A 19,496-nucleotide genomic window follows, 5' to 3' on the forward strand; every position below is an offset into this window, starting at 1 on the left:
CCCATGGTACAGTGCTACCACTCACTCACTTGATGACAGCACATCATGACGCACCAATCTGGCCTAGTGACAGTGAAAAACCACGAATTTCCTTTGGCCACTTCTACTGCCCTCCCCCTCTTCTCCTAATTCACCAGTTTTCCATAAGGAGTCAGGCAATAGCACGATTCCAACTTATCATCTCTGAATGCTTAGTGTTCTTGGGCACCTACTAAAGTCAAGTGATAGGGGGAATACCAAGGTGAGTGGCAAACTGCAACAAAGTGTCATTTCAACACAAAGGCAAGCTATGTGCAATTCACAGTCAGCCCAGAATGGCCAGTTAGATAGGTTCTTGGAGCAGCTACTCAATTCCCGGGCCTGTTTCAGGGGGCACCATTCTCTGATCAAGTCATTAATTATCTACTAAGATCGTCCCTGGGCCAAGCACTGTGCTGGATAAGGAGAAGCTTCCAGGGCCTTTAAGGTGTGATCCTTACCTTGCAGGAGCCCACAGTGCAAACTGGCAAATAAAACAGGGACAAAACAGATGGCTGACAGTGTAAGGAGTGACTACAAAGCGATACATAAAAGCATCCCCTTATTTTACAGTCACACCTCCCACAAGGTGATATTTAATCCAGGGCCTCATGAGTAAGAGAAATAATTCATACTATAAAGAGATCAAAGAAGAGTCGTTTTCCCCACCTCCCCCAAGCTGATGCGGGTCTGCAAGGACACAAGAAAAAAGTGGGATTTCAGAAGAGCCTTGAAGGCTGGATATAAGTTCAATAAGCAGAGAAACCAAGAGAGCACATCATATGTAAGAGAATCACGTGAGAAAAGGCATAGTGGAGGGCAAGTACAAGCCTGCTCTGTGGACAGAGATAAAGCAATCTCCACGTCTGGGCATAGGAAGGAAACAGAAAAGAAGATGGGTCTGGCCAGACTGTGGACGGCTTCAATGAGAAAGCGGGTGGAGGGTAGGGGGGTGTACAGAAGTTACAGAGGAGACAATGGAAGGTAAACCATTAACAACAAACACAGCCAAAGAGCCTCTCAAACTGGATCGACATCTGCAGTAATGTAACAGGACTTTGATGGGACAATGGAACCAGAAGATGAAATTTACAATCTTATACTTTTTATTTTTATTATTTTTTAAAATCAACTTTATTTTTCCATATTCTTAATCCTTTTTCATATAGTACATATATACTTTTAGACAAGGGCTTGGCAAACTTTTTGTTGTTGTTTTTGTTGTTTTGTGGTACGTGGGCCTCTCACTGTTGTGGCCTCTCCCGTTGCGGAGCACACGCTCCAGACGCGCAGGCTCAGCGGCCACGGCTCACGGGCCCAGCTGCTCCGCGGCATGTGGGATCTTCCCAGACCGGGGCATGAACCTGCATCCCCTGCGTCGGCAGGCGGACTCTCAACCACTGCACCACCAGGGAAGCCCAATCTTATACTTTTTAATATTTCAAAAGAATCATCAAGGTGACAAAACCTAAAGGCTGAAACTTAGGTGTAAAAGGGAATACACAAAACCTGTGCCCAATGCCAAGTACTGAAACGCAAAAGGGCCGATGCTCATTGTCAACTGTGGAAATCTCTCCCTGCTTCATGCTTTATTCTAGGAATACAAATCAAAATATGTTCTTCTCACTATTATGAAAAACAGAGATACTCTACAAATACAAAAAAAATACCATTAGGGTTATCAATGATGATGTAACTAAAAGCAGCGGTATCCTGCTGTAATGTCAATATTTCCTAACGGTTAGGCCTCCTCGGACTGAGGAAATCTCTGGAAGGAAGTGGTGGAAACCTCACGGTTAGAATCATTTAGAATCAGACCACAAGGCACAATCCTGTGGCCTATTTTCTTCCACGTAAGTCGGGCCACTTGGAAAGTAAGTGCAGCTGGGGACGCAAGGAGCCAAGTGAACCCATGTTTAAAGAAAAACAGGGAGACTGAGATTCCGATTCCTGAACTCAGGGCTGGTTACAGCAGTGTGTTCAGGCTGTGAGAGTCCATCAGGCTGTACACTTACGATACGGGCCCATTTCTGTTTGTATATTTGTCAATTAAAACAACTTTAAGGATGATTAGGAGATATCATCCCAGAGAACAACAAAAAGAGGAATTTTTTAATTTCTCCATTATCAATAGAAAAATTAAGGGAACTTCTGACAATCATTGGTGAAAGAAAATATAGATGTCTAATGTTAAAGAATTACTCCATTAAATGAAGACCACGACCTGGTAAATTCACAGGTGATCTGAAGATTTCTAATCCAAATAAATGCCTATCCCGAGACTCAAAACTTTTGCAGTGAAAGGACACTGAAGCAGCTGAACACTGGCAGGCTGAATGGTTCCACAAACCCAGGAGGCCACACAGTTCTAAATGGTCTCTCTAGGTTTGCATCTAGATGGCCTGATTAGTTGGCAACAGAATCATGATTTTGTGTTAGGCCTGGGGAATCACCACTTCCAAGTTTATAGCATCCTAGTCCCAAGACATCTGGACTGAATTGGCTTCCTAGGTTCATCAGGCAGAAATCCTTGGGGATAAAGAATCCTAATTAGTCAACATTGTCACTAAAGAGGAAAAGCTTTCTTAGAAGAACCATAAGGCTGACCATACTGGGGACTGAGAGGGCCAGAACTCAAAGGGACCTACAAAGCTATTCACATGATTCATCACCTTTCCATGCAGGTTCCCCAGCTTTCACAAATAAGACATTTAGTGGTACTGAACTCACAGAGCAATGTTGCCATGGTGCAGGTCCAATCATGTTCTATCCAACTTCTCCTACTATTAGTTATCCTAAGGCTTCCTTCTATACACACACACACACACACACACACAAGATCATTGTTCGCTGAAGGCAGATGAGATTATTTTCAATCTTTCTGCCACTGTAAAAGTCATCTTCTTACCCTTCCCCACCAAAGTAAAACTCCATTATTCTTTAATATTCCCATCTAAATCCATGCCTTCTTTTGCCCTGTCCCAATTACTAGAAAGTTTCATCTGCTCATAAACCAACTACCTACATTTCCTGGAAAGATTTATATTTCTAGACGAAAATGAGACAATTGCTGCTATCCTCTCTGTTCAGAAAACCACATACGCTGTTCCTCTAACCCCAAACCACAAATGTTAAAGATTATGAATAAGGGGAATGTCTATTTGCTTATAACTATTAAAGGAATAACCAGAGTCTTGCACTGAGAACAAGCAGCTCATTCTTGACCTAGCAACCTATTTATCTTTCTATTCTCAAAGCTAATTGCTCATATAAGCATGCCAATTTGCCTTGATTATAGGATTCTTAATAAATGAATGTTGTTTACATTTCACAAGTGTATTTGAATTTCACTCGGGGAAGCCAAGCTCATGAGTCTTTGTAAGTGGTAAAACCAGAGATCAAAGCAAAAGGCCTGCACTGAACCAACAAACAGTTAGGCTTGAGAATAGAGGCCTAAGCAAAAATACAAGTGATTTATTGATTGTTCTGCCCCAGAAGTACACTTCAGGGTCACTGATCACTCTTTAGCTATAATATGTAGAACTTCCTCTGCAAATTTTCATTATGGTCATTTCTTAAATGCATAGTTAAATAAATCTAACATTCAACAGGCTTTGATCCATCTCTTCCGTATTTCTCATCTTGGTGCTTTTGGTTGGATCAAATGTCTTTAAGAGCTTTTTTTTTTTTTTTAACCCTTCTCAACTTTGCTTAATTTCTCTAAATTTTTGCTGTGGTTTTAACTTTTTTTTTTTTTTTTTTTTTTTTTTTTTTTTTGCGGTACGCGGGCCTCTCACTGTTGTGGCCTCTCCCGCTGAGGAGCAACAGGCTCCAGACGCGCAGGCTCAGCGGCCATGGCTCACAGGCCCAGCTGCTCCGCGGCATGTGGGATCTTCCCGGACCGGGGCACGAACCCGTGTCCCCTGCATCGGCAGGCAGACTCTCAACCACTGCGCCACCAGGGAAGCCCTGTGGTTTTAACTCTTATGCTTGGTCTTTGGGGCAGGTAGGGAAAGGGGAAAAACTGCTCTAGCACGTGGCTTCTGAATCATGGCTGCTTGCTCACATCTCCTAAGGAGCCTTAAAATATCCTGATGCCCAGGTCACACTCCAGACAAACTTATCAGAATCCCTGGGAGTGGGACCCAAACATCTGTTTTTGAGGGTTCCAGGTGATGCTGATATGCAGCCCAGTTTGAGAAGCACCACTTTAGCCTGTCAATCCCTTCGTCATCTACCTGAATAAAGTGCTCAGCCAAACTTGCACGGGAAAAAGAAAAACAAAAGAGAAGGCAGGTTCCTGAGCAAATCCTCAACTCAAGGCAGGACCTGAGATAGGTGTCTGACCAGCACCGGGCAAGGGGCCAAAGTGTGAACGACTTGACACCTTTCCCAAAGCCAACCAGTTTTTAGAATAAACCAGGCCAGGCGTACCATCTACCATATGGAAGTCAATCAAGGGAGATTACCCCTGCGATAGCAAGGTGTAAACACCTCAAAGTTTTCAGCTTCTGTGGTGATGGATGCAGCAGCTTATCAATGCAACAAAGCTTCTTCAGCAAAGAACAAAAGTGGACTAAGGTTACATGTGAAATAAGAGTCACTGAAGTCAGTTCCAGGCGGCGCAAGAATGCTGAAGATGTGACCAGGGGAACAGCTTTGCTGTGCCCTAGAAACTATAAAAAGTTTGTGATAAGGGGCCAGACCATGAGCTCTGATGCCACTGGTCATGTTTCCTTGGTCAGTTTTTTAAGAGTGTGAAAAGAAAGTGCACTGCTATCTGTTTACAACATATACCACCATACCTCCAAGTAGGGAGTTAGTGTTTCCCAATTTAGGGATTCTGAGCCATCCTGGTCCACATTTGTGGGCCTCGGTTGAATCACAGTTCATGAAACAGCTCTCTGACCTACCAGCTCTTCCCTAGACATCCCTTCCAAATTGTATACACCAGAAACTGCATAGTCCTTGGTGTTGTGCTGAAAGGATGGGGTCGGGGGAGGCGGTAAGGGGTGTTGGAGAAGAGGATGCAGTGACTGGGGAGGGAAGATCACCCTGCAGTCTGAGCAGACACCATCTTAAAGGGAAGACAAGAGATGAGTTACCTCTGCCTGCAGTGTTCAAGTAGGTGAGAACCAAGAAGGTGCATGAGCCTGTCTACAGAAACCAGGTCCCCGAAGTCTACAGATATACTTCCTGCAATGGAGGAAGGTAGGAAAGGTCCCCCACTGTAGAGTGAAGAGCCACTCTGCAAGAGCAGGTCCACCAAGCAGCTGCACAGCTGGGAACCCACCCTCCCTTCTAAGCAATTCCAGTCTGTTCTTTTATAGGGATTCACTGCCTTGTTTCTAAGAGGAGTCCAGGTACCACTGCTCTCTTGCAATGGAGAGAGTGTCTTCTGGAATCAGTGCCTCTTTAATTAGCCACTTGTTTGTGTGTTACTTGCTCAGATACAAGGGCCAGGGAGCCCACTTCACCTTGTCCTTATTCCCCAAGCCCTAAGGATGAAAAGAAGAGCACAGTTCATGAAGACCAAGCCCTTCAGGCAACAGTTTTTGTAAAGTCGAATAAATTTCCAGAACAAGCATGAGCCTACACTACTTTTTCTCTTCTTTGAGCCCAGGAGGAGCCTCCAAGTAGACCCTTCCCCATTCTCAGGTGCTATAACTCTTTTTCCAAAACCTGCATGTGGCAGACTCACCTCAAGAAAGGCACCGTGCAAGCCATGAACTTGCTGGAGCCTGGGCTTAGAAAGACCTTCCAATTATCAGCATTTTTCATACAACTTCTGTCTAAGCAACTCTAATGGAAAGCTCAGTCTCCATTTTTTGACAACTCTGAATATTAGAACACTTTTCCTTATGCTTATGCGACTTTCAGTCACTGACCCTGGAAATTCTACTCTCTAGATCAGACAGAATATAGCTACATACTTTTCTACACAAAACATCTTCAAAATGAGAAGTCGGCTAATGGCTCACAATATATCACGTTCCAGAAGTTTTACACTTCCAAGTGCTATGATTTCAAAAATCTCATGACTATCCTAACAGTTCTATCAAACTGTATTCCCATTTACAGAGGAAGAAAACCGAGGATCACAGGAAAGAGTTGTCCAAGTTGATGCAGATTATGATTCTAGAAACTAGGTCTCCTGCTCCTGGAGTCAATGCTGTTTGCTAAATGAAAGGCCACAAGTGAAAGTAATTCTTATCACTTAAGGGCATGCATACCTTCTCTCCCCTGCATCTCATCTGTTTACAGGGCTGCCTGTCTCTCAATGGAGCCAAGCATTTGCAATTCAGAGAATAGCCTTTGATCATCTTATATCCTAAATACCCAAATGTATCTTCACACTTTTTATTGGTATTATTAGGGGGGAAATGCACCCTGATAATGATGAAAGGCACCGCCCTAAGCACATATTCCCACTCTGGAGAATAAAACAACTCAGGGGTTACTGCCTAGATGAGACTGTAACAGCTCAAAGCACAACACTCCAGCCATCCCCCTTCTCCATCTCCCTTCCCTCTCAGCTGGAGAAAAGTGAGAAAACAAATCAGCATGCATCTGATGATGGCCTAACTACACACCTACCTATCCAACTGCTCAGCAGACTTCATGGCAAAGGCTCTCCTTGGAAATGGTTGAAAGGGAACAAGCACCTTGCAGAGGGAAATAGATTTAAATGTTAAAACTTGACCTTCCTCGTCCTTTTCACAATTACATTTGGAGCTTGTGCACTATACGGACGGGTTGTCTCTCCCCTCTGATGTGGAAAACCTGGACTTCCCAACCAAGGTAGTTCAAGACTGCCTTGAAAGGAAAAACTGAAGAGTACACTTTTGGACCAAATCAATATTTAACTCCATGCCTGAAAATAGAACAGCACAGTGAAGATGCCAAAACGGATGTCATCTAAAGAGAAACAGTACAGTGCACTTGGGTCGCTTCGAAGAAATTTCTGCCAGCTTTATAGTTTGAAACTTGCACTTACCAGATTTAGAATTTTTTTTTAACAGCTTTATTGCTAGTTCCAGACCTTTTTTTTCTTTCAGTCTTTCTTTCCAGTTCTAAGCCTAAGGAAGCATAATATAATGGGGGCGGGTGGGGGGTAGGGGAGGAGATCTCCAAATCTGGCTAAAAACCCTAGCCTGGTTATCTAATAACTGCATGGCCTGAGGCAACTTAGGGAATCTTTATTTCCTCATCTATAATGTTATGATAGCTGGAGTTACTGTGAGGATTAAATGAGAACATGGAAGCATAGGGCATACTCATAGTAGATGCTCAGAAAATGTTCCCACTTTTTCCTAAGTACAGTGACTACATTCAACCTCAGGGCAAGAAAAGAAAACTGAAAAGGAAACTGACTCAAATTAATCAAACACGAAAGCAGTTCCCCGTGTTAAACATAAGATACTACTGGCCCTAAACCATCACTTCCTAATCTTTTTTAATCTGTTTGCAGAGCAGCCTGATATCTGCTATCACACAGATATGGCAGCCAGGATGGGGGGCTTACAATTATCTTCCTCTGAAACTCATAAAGGATCCTTAGGACAGCTCCTTGACAATGGGATTGAGGGGCTTACATTTTAAATTGTAAACAGTGACTGCAAGCCAAAAATTAGTAAACAATATACAGAGCATCTAACGTCCAAAGAGGTATTCTTGGACAAAGACCATCAATTGTTCACCACACCCAAAATCACCTTCATAGCATCATCTTTAAGAATAAACGACATGGGGCTTTCCTGGTGGCGCAGTGGTTGAGAGTCTGCCTGCCGATGCAGGGGACACGGGTTCGTGCTCCGGTCTGGGAGGATCCCACATGCCGCGGAGCGGCTGGGTCCGTGAGCCATGGCCGCTGAGCCTGCGCGTCCGGAGCCTGCGCTCCGCAATGGGAGAGGCCACAACAGTGAGAGGCCCGCGTACCGCAAAAAAAAAAAAAAAAAAAAAAAAAAGAATAAAGGACATGGGAGTATATGTGTGTGTGTGTGTGTGTGTGTGTATTCCCAACAATTAGACAATATTTAACAAATACAATGGAGAGCCACTTAGATAATTATAAATGTGTGGGACCCAAAAAACACGGACAAATATTACTTGTAAAATACACAAAATATATACAACTTAAAGGAACAAAGATTGAAGCAGATGATTGAATTTATAATTTATGAAACACTTCCATGGAAGAGTGTAACAGAAACATCCTACACACACAAAGGCATATCACCTTATAGCTCTACCTGACAGGTAGGTCCAAGGATGCAAATAGTTAAGTGTATACAAGGAGTCAGTAATCTTTTCCCTTAAATATAAGTTTTATAGTTACTATTGTAATGATGCTGAAGACAAGTTCAGGGAGGGAGAAGACTCCTCAGGAGAATGAAACTCCTAAGATTTGGATCCAATTTTTACTAGTCATTAATTACAGGAAGTTCAGTAACTCAAATCTCTACTCAAAAATCTCATTTTCTTTCCTATTTAAAAAAACCTTTTTTTAAAGTCTATCCCCCTCCACTGATCTTTTTTTTTAATTTATTTTATTTATGTATTTTGGGCTGCATTGGGTCTTCATTGCTGCACGCGGGCTTTATTCAGCAATCTTTTACTCGCTCGTCCTTCCATCCATGCCCACTAATTTTTTAGATACATACCGTTTAACTCATGTGGACCGATGGGAGTGGTGGTAAGTTTCACTGAGTAAGTTTCATCTCAAGATTTTCCAGAAATAGATGGACTTCTGTCATTTAAATTTTTATTTACTCTTCTCCAATGCTTTATATAATCTAGAGCTTGGTGAGGTGAGAGGAATTGTTTTCCATTCCTGAAATGGCCCAATTATTGATGTAAGCCATATTTACAATGAGGTGCTTGTATACTTTCTTGTACAGTATTACTATCCTGTTTTCCTCCCCAAACACTTATATGATCTTTATCATATAGGAAATAAAACTAGTATCAATAATGCCCACAGGATTCCCATTGTCTCAGGGCAGAGAATTTCTCCATATATATATATATATATATATATATATATATATATACTTTAAACGTTACCACCTATAATCTGTCCTTCAAGCTTGATCTTCAGAATTAAATGGTTTGATCTATTTCTTAAGCAATTCATGAAGAAAAGCACAGTTGAGAGCTTTTCATGTACAACTTTAGAAAAAAACTGACCACAAGAAAAGTCACCATAACTCTGTACTTCTATCAGCCCATAAAGATGATTCCTTTTAACTCCTCTTACAGCTTACTCCAAAGAGCAGCTGGAGCTGACCAGGGAGTGTTACATGAAACACCAAGTCAATCGTCCAAGTGCATCCCTAACAAGAGGGCCCCCAAGCTGAGACTTTCCCAAAAGCTTTGTTTTAATCCAAAAAAGGTCAGCCTGGTATTTCTTGGTTTTGTTGTTTGTTTATTTGTTTTGAAAGGTTTAAAATATTCTAAGCAATTAAGAAAGGAACCGCATCCAGTACTTGTGTGACACAGTAGAGTAAAAGTAGCCACAGGACCAACCACTGCCCCAAAGAGCTTGTGATATACAATCATGAATTTCTACGTACTGAATTTGTGACTTCTAGACTTAATAGTAACACAAACCCACTATGTTAAGGATGGGACTTTTTTTTTCTAAAGAGTAATTCATACCATGTGTCACTAATCAGCAGGGTAACTGAAAGCTCATGCAAAACATGCTATCCCAGTTGAGAATTTAATTGCATTATTGTTATTATCTGGTTTTCCTGTGTCACTGGCCCTCCCCCTTCAAGTGTACACACACACAGACACACACACACCAGCACAGCATGGATGGAAACACAGAAAACCCAGAGCTACGAGGTAAGAACTATGTTGTCCGGTAGGAAGAGGATTTTGAATTTAAAAGGTTTGTCCCTATAAAGACAGGTCAAGTATGCACCCAGGCTGCCTTGAGAAGTAATTAAGCCTATGCTGTTTCATTTCAGAGTGTCTCATTCTGCACAACAGTGGGAGCAGCTGCGGGAGATCACAGACCATGCAAAGCAAGACAGGCAGCCTCATCTATCTCCCGACTGCCACACCAGAGTTTCCAGGTGGTGTGAAAAAGCTTGTGGCCTCTTCTTCCACAGAGCACAAAGCGAATCTGCCATCCAGAACATTACTCCCCATATCAAACCAGCCCCTTTTAAAGGCCTGAGGAAAGGCAATTTAAACGTCCCAGTGTTCAGACTCTGGTCGATTCCCAAAGTTGTCAGGTTACATGCCCAAAACCCGCACACAGATGCAGAATTCGACTGACTTCAGCACAAGTTTCTCTTGCTGCCTAGCACTGTAGAATGTAGAGGTTACTAGCTAGGAAGAGGCTACAAGTGTACACTTACAAGTGTAAGTATTAGGAACGCTTCCAATCTTGCCTGTTTCCCTCCCAACACACCTTGAAAGAGGCTAGGACACTAAAAATCGAAGTCTGGGGACCAACTGCAGTACAGACTCTGGCTGGGTCGACGGGGGAGGCCACCACACCCTCCTAAGCTCACAGCACTGACAGGCTCTGGCTGGGAAGGGCCCAGAAACTTAGTCCCAGCAGGAAAGGGAGAAAGAAGGGAGTCTTCAATGTCTCAGATTTGCGAAGCTGGAAAGCTAGGAGAAGCGGATTTCGGGAGTCAGACTTGGCTGGGTGTGCTGGGGGAAGGGAGGGGAGGGGTCGCCCCTGGAGTCAGGTCAGCTCGCAACACGTCCCCGCAAAACTGCACATTTTTGTGGTCTTAACATTTAAGACCAAAAGGAACGCGCCGAGACGAAGCTTCTCTCTCGTCTGATGTCCCCCTCCTCGCTTAGGGACGAGGATGCCGCACCGCCACGCGCGGGTTTCCTTCTCTTTCCCTTTTGGGGGAGCTCCCCTCGGCCAAGCCGCGACGTCCGCCTCCAAGTTCGCCTTCCCGCACAGCGCGGCGCGGCACCCCTGACCGGCCACATGCGCCCATCTGCCCCGCACCCCTCAGGACCCGGGCTGGGCGCCCGCTGGACGTCCTCGAGGACTCGGGGTTTGCGCGAATTTTTTTTTCTTAAACAAAAAGCCTCAGCGGCTCGCCGCCCCCTCCTCCCCGGCCCGCGCCACCTTCCCTTCACGCCCACGCCACACCTCCCGGGCACACGCGCTGCGAGGTGCCTCTCCCGCCAGACAATGGGTTCGGGGCCGACCCGCCAGGCAGCCAGCCCCGAGCCCCCGGCCCCATCCCGGGACGCAGAGAAGGCCGAGCGCGGGGGGCTCGGAGGAGGGCGGAGAGGAGGCGGGGGAGGCCACAATGGGCGAGGTGGGAGCCTCCCCCTTGGGACAGGAGGCTCGCTCCCGGCGCCGGGAAAAGGGGAGGGGGCTGGGGTCAGCTGCACCGCCTGGTCGGAGCCCCGGGGCCCTGCTCCCGGCCGCCGCCGCGCACTCACCAGCACGATGGCAAATCGCTCCTCCAGTTCACCTGGCTCGGGCATCGGCAGCTTCAAAGGCACGTTGTGCGCCCTGAAATCGGTTTGCTGTGAATCCATGCTCCCGGCGTTGCCCATGTTGGCTGCACACCGGGGCCAGGGGCTGCTCCGGGCCCCTGGCGTCCGCGTCGGAAATCAGAACAGCTCCCGGCGGCCGGCTTCCAGCGCTGGCGCGACCTGCCCGGCTCCCCGCCCTCCGCTGCGCCCCGGCGAGTGTGCAGCGCGCGCCGCTCTCTAGCAGCGCTCCGAGCCAAGCCGCCCCCCGGCCTCCCTCATGCTCCCCGCCGCCCCAGCGCCGCCCCGGCCTCCTTTCCTCGGGAAGGGTCGTCAGGGCGCCGGGCGCCTATCTGCATGTTGCTTCGCTGGCACGCCACCCCCTGCCAGTAATAGCGGCCAGCGGGCGCGTGGTTGCTCCGACTCAGTCTTCCGCCTGGACCGTGGCCGCCGCTGACACTTCCAGCTCAACGCCGGCGAACACGACGCTCGCCCTGCCAGCACCTCGAGCAGACAAATGCAGCCTCGCGCTCCCGACACAATGCCCCCTCTCGCCCGGCCCCCGCCCCCGCCCCCGCCCCCGCCCCGGCTCCGCCCATTCGCCCCGTGGACTGCCGGGACCAGTAGTTTCTGCTCAAAGTGTCCACACTCAGAAACCACGCCGCTCTGGAGGGCCAGGCGGGGTTAGGGCCGCTTGCAGCAAAAACAATCTGTACACTTGTGGAAAGAGTTTATGTCACTTTTGAACCCCCTCTCCCACTCCAACAGAAGAAATAACTACCTCGTCTACATCGATTCTGACACTTAGTAGGCACATTTGGCAAATGAATGAATGAGCCAATCAGTCAATGATTGAATGCACGCATTCCGATTTAAATTTCAGGAGCTGTTCGATAGGATCTAGTTCAACAGGAGACCTCAAGGGTATTGGCAATGTCCTATGTCATAAACTGGGATGTGGGTCCATAGGTGCTTGTTTTATTATTGTTCTTTCTTCAGTATGTATGTTACGTATTCTTTTGTGCGACTGAAATGTTTTATAAACAAATATATACTTTTACGGATATTTATAAATATCCACTATGGATATATGCAAATATATCCTGGTCAGACCCCAGGATTTGGATGAGAAGAATTCAAAACAAACACCTGTCAAACAGCTATTATGTGTGGGTTACTGTGTTCCTTCACTAGAGAAACAAAGAAGAGAGCTCCTGCTCTGGAATACTTTCCAATCTAGTGAAGAGAAAATTTACACAAATAACCATATTTTGTGTGAGATAAAAATAAGAACAGAGTGTTTGCGAAGACTTTGAAGATGGTCTTTGGCTGTAGTTACCTTATTCCTCTACAGCACTCTTGTTCCAGGTGTTTTACAGAGAAGATTGGGCCCAACCCTGTTCTACAGGATGCTCTTCAGACTATAACTATCCATTCTGAAGGAGTGGAAATAGAAACACCCTTATAAACGACTTTAGCCAGCTGCTCACTTTGTAGATTTCAAGGGCATCCTCCTGGTTTACTTGTGGCTAAACTCCTGCAGTTAGTCCTTTCTTAGCTTAAAGCAGTGTTTCTTCATCCTGGTTTGTATATCAGATTCATGTGGGGAGCTTGTTGTTAAAACTGCAAGCATCATGGGCCTTGACTATTATCAGAATTTCCCTAAGCTAAGAGCTGGGGCCTGGGCAGATGTATTTTTAACAAGCTCAGCAGGTACTTCTGATATGAAACTAGGGTTGTTAACCCTCTTGTTAAAAAGCAGCTGCTTTCATTTAAGATAACACACCAAGGCTCAAACGTGAAGGACCACGTTTCATTCAGCTTTGTAAACCCCAAGATGACTTGAGCATAGCAGATGTTCAATGACTGTTGAATTTTTACCAAAAGCCTATGGAGCAGATACACACAAATACATCTTGTGTATGTATGGTCTCTTAAGCAAATCACCTATAGTTTTTTTTTTTAATAAATTTATTATTATTGGCTACGTTGGGTCTTCGTTGCTGCACGCAGGCTTTCTCTAGTTACAGCGAGTAGGCTTCTCATTGCGGTGGCTTCTCGTTGCAGAGCATGGGCTCTAGGTGCGCGGGCTCCAGTAGTTGGAGCCCGCGGGCTCCAGAGCACAGGCTCAGTAGTTGTGGCGCACAGGCTTAATTGCTCTGCAGCATGTGGGATCTTCCCGGACCAGGGCTCAAACACGTGTCTCCTGCATTGGCAGGCAGATTCTTTTTTTTTTTTCCAACATCTTTATTGCAGTATAATTGCTTTATAATGGTGTGTTAGTTTCTGCTTTATAACAAAGGGAATCAGCTATACATACACATATATCCCCATATCCCCTCCCTCTTGCATCTCCCTCCCACCCTCCCTATCCCACCCCTCTAGGTGGTCACAAAGCACCGAGCTGATCTCCTGTGCTATGTGGCTGCTTCCCACTAGCTATCTATTTTACATTTGGTAGTGTTTATATGTCAATGCCACTCTCTCACTTCATCCTAGCTTACCCTTCCCCCTCCCTGTGTCCTCAAGTCCATTCTTTATGTCTGCGTCTTTATTCCTGCCCTGCCCCTAGGTTCTTCAGAACCATTTCTTTTTTTCTGGATTCCATATATATGTGTTAGCATATGGTATTTGTTTTTCTCTTTCTGACTTACTTCACTCTGTATGACCAACTCTAAGTCCATCCACCTGACTACAAATAACTCAATTTCGTTTCTTTTTTATGGCTGAGTAATATTCCATTGTATATATGTACCATATCTTCTTTATCCATTCATCTGTTGATGGACACTTAAGTTGCTTCCATGTCCTGGCTATTGTAAATAGAGCTGCAATGAACATTGTGGTACATGACTCTTTTTGAATTATGGTTTTCTCAGGGTATATGCCCAGTAGTGGGATTGCTGGGTCATATGGTAGCTTTATTTTTGGTTTTTTAAGGAACCTCCATACTGTTCTCCATAGTGGCTGTACCAATTTACATTCCCACCAACAGTGCAAGAGGGTTCCCTTTTCTCCACACCCTATCGAGCATTTATTGTTTGCAGCGTTTTTGATGATGGCCATTCTGACTGGTGTGAGGTGATACCTCATTGTAGGTTTGATTTGCATTTCTCTAATGATTAGTAATGTTGAGCATCCTTTCATGTGTTTGTTGGCAATCTGTATATCTTCTTTGGAGAAATGTCTATTTAGGTCTTCTGCCCATTTTTGGATTGGGTTGTTTTTTTGATATTGAGCTGCATGAGCTGCTTGTATATTTTAGAGATTAATCCTTTGTCAGTTGCTTCATTTGTAAATATTTTCTCCCATTCTGAGGGTTGTCTTTTTGTCTTGTTTATGGTTTCCTTTGCTGTGCAAAAGCTTTTAAGTTTCATTAGGTCCCATTTGTTTATTTTTGGTTTTATTTCCATTTCTCTAGGAGGTGGGTCAAAAAGGACCTTGCTGTGATTCATATCATAGATTGTTCTTTCTATGTTTTCCTCTAAGAGTTTGATAGTGTCTGGGCTTACATTTAGGTCTTTAATCCATTTTGAGTTTATTTTTCTGTATGATGTTAGGAAGTGTTCTAATTTCATTCTTTTACATGTAGCTGTCCAGTTTTCCCAGCACCACTTATTGAAGAGGCTGTCTTTTCTCCATTGTATATTCTTGCCTCCTTTATCAAAGATAAGGTGACCATATGTGCGTGAGTTTATCTCTGGGCTTTCTATCCTGTTCCATTGATCTATATATTTACTTTTGTGCCAGTACCATACTGTCTTGATTACTGTAGCTTTGTAGTATAGTCTGAAGTCAGGGAGCATGATTCCTCTAGCTCCATTTTTCTTTCTCAAGATTGCTTTGGCTATTCGGGGTCTTTTGTGTTTCCACACAAATTGTGAAATTTTTTGTTCTAGTTCTGTGAAAAATGCCATTGGTAGTTTGATAGGGATTGCACTGAATCTGTAGATTGCTTTGGGTAGTGTAGTCATTTTCACAATGTCGATTCTTCCAATCCAAGAACATGGTATATCTCTCCATCTGTTTGTATTGTCTTTAATTTCTTTCATTAGTGTCTTATAGTTTTCTGCATACAGGTCTTTTGTCTCCTTAGGTAGGTTTATTCCTAGGTATTTTATTCTTTTTGTCGCAGTGGTAAATGGGAGTGTTTCCTTAATTTCTCTTTCAGATTTTTCATCATTAGTGTATAGGAATGCAAGAGATTTCTGTGCATTAATTTTGTATCGGCAGGAGGATTCTTAACCACTGTGCCACCAGGGAAGCCCATCCTATAGGTTGTTTTGATTGATCAAAGAAAGAAAAACAGGGATACACATACACACACATACACAGACACACACACACCCCAACTAGTGAAAATGAGCTAGAAAGAAAAGCAGTTAATTCAGACCAAGTGAGACATTTCTGACCCACAAATGTATTTATTTTCTTTGTAATCTCTAGACATAAACTTTGAGTCTGATTGACTCACAAAATCAGCCCACCCAGAGGGTTGCCCATATGGATGGAAAAGCTAGAATTCTTTTCTGTAGTTGAGAAATCCTTTTTTATTACACTTATGGCTCCATCCAGCCATATTTCTGCCAGTAACCAGGACCTTTTTCCTCCCCTTAAGTCTTATCACATCTAGCCTCTCTCATAATCTCACACTTTGAGAGAAGCCAGGACAAAGTATGCCAATCCATGAACCAAAGAACCTATCTGCCATTTCAAGGTTTAGAGTCTCTAATATTTGGTTATTATTTATAACTGTTGTTAAGTGCAAAAATAAATAAAGCACTCATATTATACAATTTGTGTAGGAATTTCTACCAAAATCTCAGGAAAATGTTTGGAGGAGAGTGTGGAGAAAGAAGACATTTCTATTCCTTTAATTGAAGACCTCCTCATCCCTCCCCACAAAATTAAAATCACATGGTCATTTTTAAATATGTATTTCATTTTCTGATCACTAATACATATGATTTGCTATTTTGCAATGTTGCAAAATGTTGACAAAAAAATGTCTGTTAAAACTATCCATGCATCGCCCATGGAAAATGAAATATTAGAACTTTATCTTCCCTGTGCCAGGCATTTGGAAGCTATACCAGGGATAGCTTGATCAGGAATTCCCCCATAATGGTGTAATTGCTTTCAAAGAAGCTTTCTATCATTCACAACAAATGCTCCTACAAGATCAGCTGAGTTTCACTGGTATCTCCTCAGGTTTTAAATGTAAGGTCATGCTGTGTAGCTAAGTTCAGTTAGCTTCTTTAAAAGCCACTAGTGTTACCCTAAGAAGATTCTCCTTATGTGTATAATTATATAGAAATGAGATAAATGCCATGTGATGAACTAAACCATCAATAGCCCTGAATCAAAATTGCATAGTAGTAGTAGCTGGGATTTTAGGAGGATTGCTTCATGTCAATTTACATCCATACAAGTCCTGCAAGATTCATATACCCATCCATATTTGTTTTTTAAATATTTATTGAGCACTTACTATGAGCCAGACACTGCTGTTGATTTTAAACAAAATTTAAAATTTGGTTTATCCAATTTCTGCTTCATACAAACTTCCTCAAACAGTTAACTTACAGAGATACACCTTGACTCTTCCTTCTCCTCCTGAATCAGTTAAGACTGAATATTTTTGCCACCAAATAAAAGAGAACCCAAGTGATAACTGCTTAAAAAAGATGTCTTTCTCATAAAAGAAGAAATCTGGAGAAAGGTGGATTCTAGTGTTGTTCAGCAACTCTGTAAGGCTAGGACCAGTATCTGTGAGATAGCTTGGTCTTTCATAGTACTTACAAAATAGCTAATAGAGTGCCATAAATCAAGTCTGTATTCAGGGCAAAGAGGAGGGGGGAAGAGGCAATGTCAGTTAAGTCTGCTCCTTTTATGAGGAAGTCAAAGGTTTACCCAGAAGTACCACTAGCAGACTGTCCAGTTTTCCTCATTCTGCAGATCTGAATTACATGGCCATCCCCAGCTACAGGGAGAACTGGGGGAGTGTGATAAAACCTGGGCCTGGACACACTTCCTCACCTGGACAGAATCAAGATTCTGATAGCAGGAAGAAGAAGGGAAAAGACATGGGTAAACACTGGGCAGACAACATCTTCTAACCCTCCCCCACATATTTTGCATCTTTGAATATTACTTTACATTTGCCTACGGCTTCATATTTTACAAAATACTTTACCTTATTTTATCCTGTCAGTACAACAACGAGAGATTTAAGGCTCAACAAAGTGATTTTTTTCTAGTTTATACAACAAGTCATAGAATTAGAACTTAGGTATTTTGATTCCCAAACCAGTATCCTTCACTGTCTTTTTAAAAAAATAGATCTCTGAAATTATCATGTAGAGGTAGAAATATAATGAAACCTATGCTTCTGATCAAGATAGAGTAATAGACACCAGAGTTATCCTCACATTTGAAACTAATAAAAAATTGGCCAAAATAACATGAAACAATGGCCCTCAGACATTGACCATCAGACAATGAAGAACACTGATCTCTAGAGATGGGAAATAAATGAAGTGAATGAATAAATGAAGTGAACAAATGAGGGGAATTACCCCAGCTTACTGCCTGGAGAAAGTTTCCACGCCTGATAGAGTCCCTGCCTTGAGAAGGCAGAGCTGGGAGTCCAGTGACCCCAAGGAGGCTAGTGTTCTCAGGACAGAGTTCCGGAAAAAGAGAGCTGCAAGAAGAGAGAACTGCAGAGGTCTGTGGAAGTTTCCATTCCAAAATTTAGTCGAGTACTGATTAGTAAGTGCATGTGAGGAAAAAACCCAAGGCTGGTCATTTTATAATAATAAGTGAATGAATTGATCAAGAGAACATAACACCTCCAAAACAGTGCTTCAAAATACATGAACTCCAAGGACAAATACACAAATCCACAGTTATAGTTGGAGAGCTCAACACTTTGCTCTTAATATTTGTTAGAACAAGTAGACAGAAAATCAGTAAAGATGCAGAAAACTTCAAAAACACTATCAACAACTTGATATAATTGATATTTATAGATCACCTCACCCAACTACAGCAGAATACATAACTTTTCAAGTGTACAAGCAACATTTACCAAGATTAACCATATTCTCAACAAATTTTAAAAGATTCCAGTATTACAATGTATATTTGCTTACCAAAATGGAATTAAATTAGGAATCAAGGACACAAAGATATTGGGAAAATACTCAAATATTTGGAAACTACATAACACACTTCTAAAAAACCATGATCAATTTTTTTAAATTAAAGAAAATTTGTGGGTGTAGGTAAAGCAGTATTTAGATAGAAATTTAGAACACTAAGTGCCTATATTAGAAAAGAATAAAGGGCTCAAATCAATGTCCTCAGTTTCCACCTTAAGAAACCAGAAAAAAGAAGCAACTGAAAACCAAAACTAAGCAGAAAAAAGGAAAAACAAAGATGAGAGCAGAAATCAATGAAATAGCAAACAGGAAAATAATAGGAAAATTGATTAAACCAAAAGCTAGTTCTTGAGAAGATCAGTAAAATTGATAAACCTCTAGTCAGAGTCATCAGGAAAAAAGACACAAATAACCAATATCACAAGTGACAGAATGATCATCACTCTACATTTTACACATATTGAAAAGGATAATCAGGGAATGTTTTGAATTTTATGTCAATAAGTTCTATAATGTAGGTGAAATGGACACACACATCCCTTGAAAGATACAAACTACCAAAGAGGATTCAAGATGAAGTAGATAACCTGAACAGTCATATACTTATGAAGGAAATTGAATCTGTATTTAAAATCTTCCCACAAAGAAAACTACAGACCCAGACAGCTTCACTGGGAATTTTACCAATCACTTAAGGTAGAGAGAATACCAATTCTACCCAAACTATTCCAGAAAATTGAAAATGAGTGAATATTTCCTGACTCATTCTGAAGGCAAACATTACCCTGAAACCAAAACCAGCCATTATGACATTACGAGAAAAAAAAAAAAAAAAAAATAGCCAACATC

General features: G+C 42.9%; 1 protein-coding gene across 3 annotated transcripts in view; it reads right to left on the reverse strand.

The window, feature by feature from the left end:
- The window catches only part of FMNL2 (formin like 2), a 303,763-nt gene extending 292,094 nt beyond the window's left edge, over nt 1-11,669 (reverse strand). For all 3 annotated transcript variants that reach the window (XM_060152877.1, XM_060152878.1, XM_060152879.1), the window contains exon 1: nt 11,452-11,669. In XM_060152877.1, coding sequence (XP_060008860.1) covers nt 11,452-11,568 — 117 coding nt within the window. In that variant the 5' untranslated portion in view covers nt 11,569-11,669. The remainder of the gene's footprint in view (nt 1-11,451) is intronic.
- Between the last annotated feature and the right edge of the window lie 7,827 nt (nt 11,670-19,496).

This window comes from Lagenorhynchus albirostris, chromosome 6 (genome assembly GCF_949774975.1).
Source record: "Lagenorhynchus albirostris chromosome 6, mLagAlb1.1, whole genome shotgun sequence".
NCBI lineage: Eukaryota > Metazoa > Chordata > Mammalia > Artiodactyla > Delphinidae > Lagenorhynchus > Lagenorhynchus albirostris.